The sequence below is a fragment of the Xenopus tropicalis genome, chromosome 9, assembly GCF_000004195.4.
Source record: "Xenopus tropicalis strain Nigerian chromosome 9, UCB_Xtro_10.0, whole genome shotgun sequence".
Taxonomy (NCBI): domain Eukaryota; kingdom Metazoa; phylum Chordata; class Amphibia; order Anura; family Pipidae; genus Xenopus; species Xenopus tropicalis.
The window spans coordinates 25,535,519-25,546,019 of NC_030685.2; the positions used below are offsets into that span (position 1 = coordinate 25,535,519).

The 10,501-nt window shown below is 41.2% G+C and overlaps 1 protein-coding gene across 3 annotated transcripts; it reads left to right on the forward strand.

Annotated features, from left to right (window-relative positions):
- The first annotated feature begins 789 nt into the window (after nt 1-789).
- On the forward strand, nt 790-8,116 carry aldob (aldolase, fructose-bisphosphate B). 3 transcript variants are annotated; one of them, XM_012970260.1, is made up of 8 exons: nt 790-1,145; nt 4,546-4,668; nt 4,910-5,176; nt 5,292-5,452; nt 5,960-6,043; nt 6,721-6,895; nt 6,998-7,197; nt 7,641-8,116. In XM_012970260.1, exons 2-8 carry the CDS (start codon nt 4,557-4,559, stop codon nt 7,734-7,736), a joined length of 1,095 nt encoding a protein of 364 aa, XP_012825714.1. In that variant the 5' UTR covers nt 790-1,145; nt 4,546-4,556; the 3' UTR covers nt 7,737-8,116. The 3 variants fall into 3 exon arrangements, with proteins under 3 accessions (XP_012825714.1, XP_012825715.1, NP_989131.1); XM_012970261.3 differs by having other exon boundaries at nt 1,065-1,154; NM_203800.1 differs by having other exon boundaries at nt 1,127-1,158.
- The last annotated feature ends 2,385 nt before the right edge of the window (nt 8,117-10,501 follow it).

A 10,501-nucleotide genomic window follows, 5' to 3' on the forward strand; every position in this document is an offset into this window, starting at 1 on the left:
ATGATTAAAGTCACTGGAGGTGCCTAACATTTGGCACCCCCCCCCCACAGTGATTTTTACCTTTCTTTCTCCTTTATTTACTGACCTCCCTAAACTCGTGAACCCCCTGCAACCACAGGGTCTGCTCAGGGCCACCGCTCCCTATAAGCAGAGTATGCAGTCTGCATAGGGCACCAACTCCCAGGGGGGCACCATCTCAGCTGCTCAAAAAATCGTTTTTATATATTATAACATACCCCCCAACACTGTCCCGCTGGTTTTTATAGCGCATCCCGCTGTCCGGGATAGTTCAATCAATCTATGGGGGCATTGTCTATGGGGGATATTGGGGGCACTGTGTGTGGCGCCCCTATAGTAGGTGTTTTTTTTAATTATTTAATTTTTACTTCCGTATTATTTGGGGGAGGGGGCACAAAAGTAAATTTCTGCTTAGGGCACCCATTTGGCCAGCAGCGGCCCTGGGTCTGCTTCCCTTAAAAGAACCATCTATATATATATATATATATATATATGTTTCTATATATTATAGCTCTTTTTAAATGTTCTCTTCCCCAGAGCAGCTACAAAGCAAATAACTCATACTCATACTGTATGTTAGATACAGATATCTTCTCTCTAAAGATCAAATAAATTCCCACAGAGCACACTCTTATCAACCTCCACTCCAGAACTTTCCCTTGTGACAGGAGAGTCTAAGCTCACTGAGGGCTCCTAGTGGCGGCTTGAGCAAGTGCAGCTAATAAAATGAAAGCGTTTGAATGCAAAAACAACTGCTTCAGGGGAGGCGGGCGCTTGCACTGTATGTGGTAAGATTGTCTCCTTCCCTGGTAATAATAACCTTCGATTTTTTTTTATGCAAAAGTGCAAAGCCAGGGGACAAACAAACAGCTGACGTGACTCCAGCAACCAAACCATCTCGCCCAAAGCCATTGAACTTTGACCGCACTGACTGAAATTGCTATCCCACTTAAACGATTGGTCAGTTGCGGAGGTGTGTTCTGTGTTTGGACCTATCAGAAAGCAGGTAAAATGTCTCCTCCGATCCGCCCATAGGGCTATAGGTGACAGTGAATAAAAGGAAGCTGATGTGGCCACTTCTGTCTCGTCACACCTAGGAGTTTCTACTGGCGACTTCTCTCACAGCAGTAAGTACAGTGAGTAAGTACTGAGCCCTCACTGAGGGGGGGGGCTGGGTTATAAGACTTTTTAGGGGTTAGTATGTGCAGTTATCTCTGTGGTACTAAAAAGTTTTCTCTGGGTGCAGAAAGTATTGCAAAATTATGAACTTTTTTTTTTAACTGTAGGTGTGTAAGATTGCAACTGCTTTATTTGTTTTGTGCATTTATAATACCCATTGTACATGTTAGTGAGTATACAGGGAACCATGCACTGTTTGTTTACACACTGCTGCACAACCATTATGTTGCAGGGCTACAAAGCCGGGCACACTATAACTACATCAAGGTTTATTGCATGCTGGGAGCTGTAGTCCAGCAACATCAGGGCTGTAATCTTATATTAATATTGCACAATGAAACTTTCCCCTGTTCGCCAGACCCAGCGGCTGCATTACAATGCAAAATAATCCTCCAATGAGAATCCCAGCAGATCTGTGTAAATCTGGCTTCATGTTCTCTCTCTGAAGTTGAAAGTACAGTTTCCCAGTAGTGAATGAGACTGTCCTTTATCCCCATGTCTGATTACAGCAGTGATCCCCAACCAGTGGTTCATGAGCAACATGTTGCTCACCAACCCCTCGGATGTTGCTCCCAGTGGCCTCAAAGTAGGTGCTTATTTTTGAATTTCTGCTTTGGAGGCACGTTTTGATTGCTTAAAACCCAGTGTAAAGCCAAACAGCTCCTTCTATAGGCTACCAGTCCACATAGGGGCTACCAAATAGCCAATTATAGCTCTTATTTGCACCCCCAGGAACTTTTTTCGTGCTTGTGTTGCTCCCCAACACTTTTTCCATTTGAATGTGGCTCACGGGTATAAAAGGTTGGGGATCCCTGGATTACAGTGTCATATAGTAAAGCCAAAATGACACAATAATCTCTGTATGTAAGATAACAGCAATATGTCTGACAGTGCTGGGAATCAGCGTTCTCATTGGTGAATTCTTTTGCATCTGTAAATAGTTTATTGGTTAGCGTGATTAGAGTGAGGAATTGTCTTCCACTGAATTTTTGTCAAGTTTTGCAGAGAACCAATCGGGGCAATGGGACATTTTATGGAGAGTTTAGATTCCCTTTAACCTTCCAAGAGCTGCAGTCAGTAGTGCAGGAAATGTTGCAGATACAGAATAAACACATGCAGCATTTATATGTCAATAAAACATTTTAGTTTTAGCCAAATGGCACACGGGTGATTTCATGTGCATTGGTGCTTGTGATATTTATGAGCTTGGGAGAGGGGGGGACAGGGCATAATCTGAGATACCTGCTATGGCAATTGCCTGCAAGTGTTTGTCAGATGATTGGAAATGTGAACTGCCACGTTTCCAAGTGCCAACCCCCTAAGTGTTTGCACTAAAGCTACCAGGTGGCAATGGGGAGCTTGTTTGCTTGATTTGGCACCACCCCTTCAACTACTGAATTTTGTGGGCACAGCTTGCCCTGTGTGCCATTGTTTACTGATGTTACCGCCCCTTTAATCCTCAGGGGACTGTTTTATCTTTGTTACCTTGACTTGTTTGTACCAATCTCTTACAACTGCAGACATCAGCATTTATGAAAGAAAGTCAGTAGTACAGTATTCTTGTTTGTCATGCCTGCTGCTTCCCTCCCCCCCCCCCCCCCCCCCCCCCCCCCGAGCATTTATGCCAGGCAGTTTGTATCAGATACTTCTCTGCAAAATAGAGAGGAAAAAAACAACTATCAAACCTTATAAAATTTGACCTTGCACCTACAAATAAGGTTAAAAAAATGAGGGACACTTCTGATAAATGCAAGTTGCAGGGCTGCACTGATTGCAAAGTAAGTGCATTTAAATGTAATGCAGTCGCTGCAGCCCTGCTAGCTGGAATATATCTGTGTACAAGGACATATACTATACCTCCCACTTGTTTGTCACAATGGAACAGGTCTGACTGCCTTTTGCCTACAGAACATTAACACCATGTGCAGAGTGATCCTTGGCACAGTGACCGAGCTGCACTTGCTTTTATGCTAACTTGCATATTACAGAATTGGGCTTAGTTCCAAGCAATGGTATTTATTATATTTTTACAGGCAGTAACAAATCATTATCCTATGGCAATTATGCCTATATGGTTCCATTTTTGGATACTTCTAAAAGAGATTGTAGTGTTGGCCATAAGTGCCCTCACATAACTGGATCACTGATCCAAAACAGAAGCCAGTTTATTACAGGTTGGCTGATAACCCCCTTGGTCAGAAAGATAAGTAGGGCACTCACATACTGACAGTAACACACCTGAATATCAATTGTCAGAACCTGATGAAAACTGCAAAGAGGGAAGGTCAGAGCTGCAGAAAGTTGTTGGTTGTAACCAACTTGTAATTATGGAGATGAGAGCAGGGAATGCAAGTCATCATGATGATGGCCACCAACAAAGCTGGGCATCTCTAAGGTACAGGGAACAGTAATGTTCAGGCAGTTCTCAATTAGTTACGGCAGGTGTCCTCAACCTTTTTTTCTCCTGAGCAAAATTTAAAAAAAAAGTTCCTAGGGGTTGATTTATAAAGGCTGCAATTGATTATTTGGTAGCCCAATGTGGACTAGCATACTACAGAAGGATCTGTTAGGCAGTATACAAAGTCTTTATGCCTCCAAGCCATAAATTCAAAAATAAACACCTGCTTTGAGGCCACTGGGAGCAACATCAAAGGGGGTGGTAAGTAACATGTTGCTCACGAGTCACTGCTTGGGGATCATTGAGTTAGGAAATAGGGACTGTGATTGCCCAACCTGTAGGGCTTCTTGGTAGGGCTTGGAGCAGTGACTGGGGAATTTATCCTGAATGCCAGTTAGGGTGAAAGTTGGGGGAAAAAGGCCATTTACAACACTCTAAATATATCTGAAAGCCCAGCTTGAAGGTCATTTAGGGTGATCTTTGGGAAGAATATGTTTTTGGTGTCCTAGATATTGTTGTAACTATGGCTGATGCACCAATAAACAATACTCCAATATCTATACTCAGAATAAGCTAAAGGTGGCCACACACATCGGCCACTAACCGTTCAGGGCTGAAACAGCAGATATGGAGGTAGAAACAATAGGATTTTTACCTCCTTCTGCTGATTCAGCCCTGACGGCATATTTTGATCAGGCGCCTTCTATGGCGCCCGAGCAAAATCTTTTAACCTGGCCGATCGGCGAGTCGACCGAATATTATCGGTGCGTGTATGGCCAGCTTTAATGGGACCTTATCCAAAGGTAGGACCTTGGAGGGAGACTTGAACCCAAAAAGTTTGTCAACCACTGGTCTTCATCATATAAACGTTAATTTAATTTTAATGTGGTCACCAGTTATGTGATTCTCCGAACATGGGCACTACCACTATTTTTCCTCCTTTTCTTTAGAATTAAGCACAATGGCCCCGGTATTCCCAGCACTAACTGCAGAGCAGAAGAAGGAGCTGTCTGAGATTGCCCAGCGTATTGTGGCACCAGGCAAAGGAATCCTTGCAGCAGATGAGTCTGTGGGTAAGAAAACCTCTATCCTAACCTTTCTTTGGTTGCCATTCAGCCACAATTCTGGATGGCAGCTCCGCACTTTGCTCACCTTTTCCCCTGTTCACTACTTACTACAACTTTCTTTTTTTCTTTATCTTTCTCTCTGCCTCTTTCTTTCTGTCATTCCAGCAAAACATTTCTGAAGCTTTCTGTCCTTAAACTATGTAAGTAAGAGTGTCCCTGAGAGATACTGTATCTGGTTATCATGCAGGGACTATGGGAAGCCGCCTCAAGCGCATCAATGTGGAGAACATAGAAGAGAACAGACGTCTCTATCGAGAGCTTCTTTTCACTGCAGATCCCTCTATAAAAGACAGCATTGGAGGTGTCATTCTTTTCCATGAAACTCTCTACCAGAAGTCTCGAGATGGAGTTCTTTTTCCCAAAATCCTCAAGGATCTTGGCATTGTTGTAGGAATCAAGGTAGATAAAGGCACTGCTCCTTTAGCTGGAACTGATGGAGAGACCACAACACAGGGTAGGGTTGCACTCGAGTTTGTCTCTGTTTCTGGTGTCTTTTGTTCTTTATTTTATTACTGTTAAGACTCTTGATTATTTTTTTAGCTTTTGACACTTGCTTTGTGCTTCTTTAGGTTTGGATGGGCTTGCAGAAAGATGTGCTCAGTATAAGAAGGATGGCGCAGACTTTGCAAAGTGGCGTTGTGTGCTGAAGATCTCGGATTCTGCACCATCAAGTCTTGCTATCTATGAGAATGCTAATGTTTTGGCTCGATATGCCAGTATCTGCCAGCAGGTACGCCTCTCTGTGTCACATACAAAATTGCCACAGTGGATAGTGTTTTATTGGATTTTGTTTCTGTAGCCATGGCTGGTCAGGCAGTGCAGATTCTAAGATGGAAGGCCAGATTGTGGCCTTGTTGGAGGACTAGGCCATATGGGTTTTTTTTACAAGACACCTGCTTTTTAAAAGCATTTCCACAGCAAGTCCCCTTTAGGTGGGATCCCGAACTTTACTTTAGGCTTGGCATACATCTTTCTGCTCATTTTGAAGGTCAGTTAGGTTGACATTTGGGGTGCTTATGTATTTTTGAACGAGGACTGATTTATCAATATTTTTGTAATTCTGTGCTCCTTTTAATTAGCTAAGCAGTGGGGGGGGCCTGGTCAAAGTTTGGGCCTTCAAGAGGCTTGACCTGAAAAAGTTTGAAAGTTGGACAACTGCTGTAAAGTATGCTGTCTGTCAGTCCAATTCAGGAATCTTCCCAATACTAAGCTTTTATGCACTCCTTGTCTTCAATAGAATGGACTTGTGCCAATTGTGGAACCAGAAATCCTGTCTGATGGGTCACATGATCTCCAAAGGTGTCAGTACGAGACTGAAAAGGTAAGACATACACAAAGCAATCTGACCCTCTGATTCATAAGCAGCATTCCTGTAATGCATAATGTATGTATATCTTTATATATAAAGCGCTACTTATGTACGCATCGCTGTACAGCAGAATAGATTAATACAAACAGGGGCTTATTAAAATAATAATAGATGAATACAAAGTATAACAATAATGTGGTGGTATAAAATTCTAGACCAATTTTATGTGAAAAGGATTTACTTCTACTATTGGTATAAATGCAAAACCAAAAAAAATTTAGATTGTAAGACCCAAAATAATTGTGTTCCATGCATTGATCAGAATTACTGGGCAGTAAATGGGCCATAGAAGTCATTATTCATTATTTTTGAAATAATCTCTATCCCATCCACTGTGCAGCATTGTTGTTAGAAAAGGACCTGTGAAGTGTTTCTAACCAACCAACCAACCAGTCTTTCCAAAATGTAACTGTACAGTGGTGTAGAGAAGACAAAGGCATCATGGCATATACAATAAGAATGTGTGTTGAGTGTCCAGGCAGAAGGACACATACAAGATTCATTTATTCAGATTCCATACTTCTTACTTTCCAATATAAAGAAATTTTGGTCAGGAAGGCCATATGCACAAAAGTAAATACAAGTATTAATCCAATAATTCACTGTTATTGTAATCTCTTCTCATAAAGGTCCTGTCCGCTGTGTATGCTGCCCTAATTCAGCACCATGTTTATCTGGAAGGAACTCTATTAAAACCAAATATGGTCACAGGGGGCCAGTCTTGTTCACAAAAATATACCCCACAAGATGTTGCCATGGCCACTGTCACTGCTTTAAGACGTACAGTCCCTCCTGCAGTTCCAGGTATGATGATTACTTATGTTTTGTAAAATCTTCAGTTATGCCATGTGTATGTTTGTAGCCAGTCTCCTCATTTTTACTGTATATTCCATTTGTGTCTTGCAGGTATCTGCTTCCTCTCAGGAGGTCAAAGTGAAGAAGAGGCCTCCCTTAACCTGAATGCTATGAATTGCTGCAGTCTTAATCGCCCATGGCGTGTGTCTTTCTCATACGGTCGTGCTCTACAGGCATCAGCACTCTCTGCCTGGGTTGGGAAGAGTGAGAATGAGAAAGCTGCCCAGGAAGCCTTTGTTAAGAGGGCAAAGGTCAGGATTTCTCCCATTGTTTTACTTGCAAATTGTATCTTAGAAAGTAAGTCACCAAGTAAGTGGATCTCTACCCAATTCAGCCACCAATGTGCTGCGCTAAACTGGGTAATGATTTCTGCCCAATATGGCCACCCATGTCCTAAACTGATATTGACTTGGGTACCAAATATTGCTACATTCTTACAGAAGCCCAAGGTGATCCTGGCCTAACAGCATTTATAAAGCTGTTTAAGATCTGAAGATCTTGCCTGATATTGACTGGGCAGGCCATTGGGAGGCCCCCATATAGCACACAATAAGCTACCGACTAGGTCAATATGACTTGTGGCCACTAAGATATGTTCTTGCATACCTTCATCCATCCATAAATGCTCAAGAGATGTCTGATTTTCACACTTTTTATAGCACTTAGATAACCTTTCACTTTTATTTCTTTGCAGATTAATGGTTTGGCAACTCTTGGAAAATATGTTCCATCTGGATCTTCAGATTCTGCTTCATCTCAGTCTCTGTTTCAGCCTAGTTACACCTATTAAACAGCCTGTCTGTGATCTATTCCAGTTGTTAAAAGCACAAAATACCAAAATCTGCATTTGGTGACCAGTCTCCAATCCATGCCCTAATGACAGATTTACCAACATTCCAAATAGTATTTTCTAAAGAATGAGATTATTTGTATGCCAATTGTTTAAGTACCATAGGTTTTTACTGGTATGGGCCAAAATCTGTATATTTCAATTTTATTTCAGCCCTCTTTGTACTCAAAGTAGTTCCAACATTTGAGCAAGAGATAAATACTGTATACAAATTCATAAATAATATTTAGTGTGCAACAAAATCACATCAGTTTGACCTTTTTACTTCTTGTATTATTCCAAAATGTATTTCTGCCACATTAAAATTGATCTTTACATACCATAGTTGTACTTTTGTGTTTTACCATAATGTCTGCTTAAGGGGCAATATATACCTGTAATCAAAATGAGGACAATGAAAAGGACTTGTGTTGGGCAGTATGTAATTTATTGTTTTCATTGTTCTGCACTGTTTACTGCAACAAATAATGACACTGAAAAATGTATGTTTTCGGCTTGGTATCTGAACAACTGTGGAATGAGGAAAAGGTGCTTATTCCTGATCTGTATAATGAGCTCCCTCTTAACTTTAAGTCTGACAAACTTGCAGCAATTATGGAAGGGCAGGAGAGCTGGTTATCTCCATTTAAAGTAATTATGCTGATGGCAAGGGAATATGGCTAATAGCACACAGGGAAATTAGTTGCCTGTGGTTAAATCTTGGCTACCACGGGAAATTAATCTCCCTGAATATCAGCCAGCCAGATATTGATTTTCCCGTTGGATTGAGGACTGACTGTGCATGTTGATGCATGATGGCCTACATAGTGCCCAAGGGCCAACCGATCAGACCAACCTAAAGGTCTGCATATTGGAGAAAGATCTGCTTGTTTGGCAACATCATAAAATGAGTAGATCTTTTATTGTATGGCCACCTTAAGGACAGATAAAATGGTATTTTATAGCCAGGATCCAATCTTTCTACAGGCCGTGTTTATCTGGTTTATCATGCACACAAGGGAATACTGTGTCTTCAATTCTCTGGTCATAGTCATTTCTATAACTGAATCTTTTTTACAGAATATGTAAAACTTGCAACCATATTGTTTAATATATGCTTACATTTGACAACTGTCATGACATTAGAAATATAAATATATATTTCACTCGTGAAATTGAGTTTAAAAGAAGACACACACACCCCGTTCCCCTGTGGTTTCCGCTAAATATTCTTAAATGCCTTTGGGAGTAACGATGGAATACATTAACGATTTATCATAATATAGAGATATCAGAAATATTTTGTATTCTATACACATCACTTCTGTTCCTTGCCTTGGTCTCAGTGATTGTGGAGCAGATGTGCATTGGGATCTGACCTGTGGTTCAGGACCAGTGTGTACATTTATCTTGGCACTACAGAGGAACAGTTGACCTAGGCAAGCAGTTAGTGATGATTGGGGAGAAAGCCAGGCACCTCCGCAATAGAACAAAAGTTCAGAATTTGCAAAAACTTTATTTATTCTTTAAAAACTTGACTGGTAAGAAGATTTACTATTTCTACTGTGCATGATCTTTCATCCAGTTCTCTTTTCATGTACAAAGAGCACCACAAAGTCTGGTAGCCATTAGCTTAACAAGGTACTAGTCCTTGGCAGGATTATGCTTCCAGATAGGCAGTCCTGCTGTTACAGGTATCCAATTGAAATCCATATCCTCAACAGGCTGCTATAAACCTGTGATTTATTTTATCATAAGTAAAACGCAAACAGTGTGGGGCAGTGGCCCTCCAACTTCTCTCTACTATCGGTGAACCTTTACACAGTTCTATAAAACCTTATGGAAGACATAGATTTTTACTCCCTACTGATAAATATAAGGGTATTTAGATCTCCCATGAATAAAAGCACAATCCTACTTTAACTATATCTTCTATCCCTATTTTTTTCCTTGCTAAAAAGCCATGTGACCCTACCTAATGTATCTGCCAGTAGAACCACTTTAGCGTGAGAATTTCACAGCTCTTTCTGTAAACAAAAGCCTTTTTACATTTTAGGATGAAACATTTTTGTAAATGTGAATATACACTGAGTAGTTTCTTTTTAATCTTAAAAAACAAGGAAAGTGTTAAATCACCTTGGGGTGGCAATTTGTTAGGCGCTCTCCAGTCATTATAATCGCTTACCTCAGGCCCCAGGCTGCCGCTCCTTTTTGCTGAAAAATGTTCAGCCCTTAGTAGCAGACACATTTACTGGCCCTAGGTGCTACTTGTTGAGAGCTGTGCTGCCATTTGTAAGGGTGAAGACACACAGAGCTACTAGTAGCAGCTACTTGTCGTGACTACTAAAATAGACAATGCTGATCATTTACAGATAATTGTCTCTATGTGTGTTTTAGCAGAGACAATTCTCAGTATTGTCAATGGCAGGGTATTTTCTGGGGTTCAGTATCCATGAAAAAGAAGCTGCTACTATTAGCTCAGTGTGTCTTCACCCTAAATCAGAACTGAGTAAAATCCAAATGCGGGGGGTGCAGGTGTATTTTCCTGGGTTAGCATTTGTAATCACTAGGGGAGTATAACAATTTGTTACTCACCCCATCCTTTTTGTATGCTCCCCCTCAGTGTATGCCTGCTTCTGAGTTCCATTACTCTGTGCAGCGTTACCAGGCACCACTGAGTCAGAGGAAGTCAATACTTTATGTAACAGACCCATAAGGTTGTGGCT

Excerpts from the sequence above, each read along its gene's own strand:
- aldob (XM_012970260.1), top strand. The coding sequence starts at position 4,557 with ATGGCCCCGGTATTCCCAGCACTAACTGCAGAGCAGAAGAAGGAGCTG. Across the intron at positions 4,669-4,909 it reads TGCAGCAGATGAGTCTGTGG|GGACTATGGGAAGCCGCCTC; the intron begins GTAAGAAAACCT and ends GTTATCATGCAG. Across the intron at positions 6,044-6,720 it reads GTCAGTACGAGACTGAAAAG|GTCCTGTCCGCTGTGTATGC; the intron begins GTAAGACATACA and ends CTTCTCATAAAG.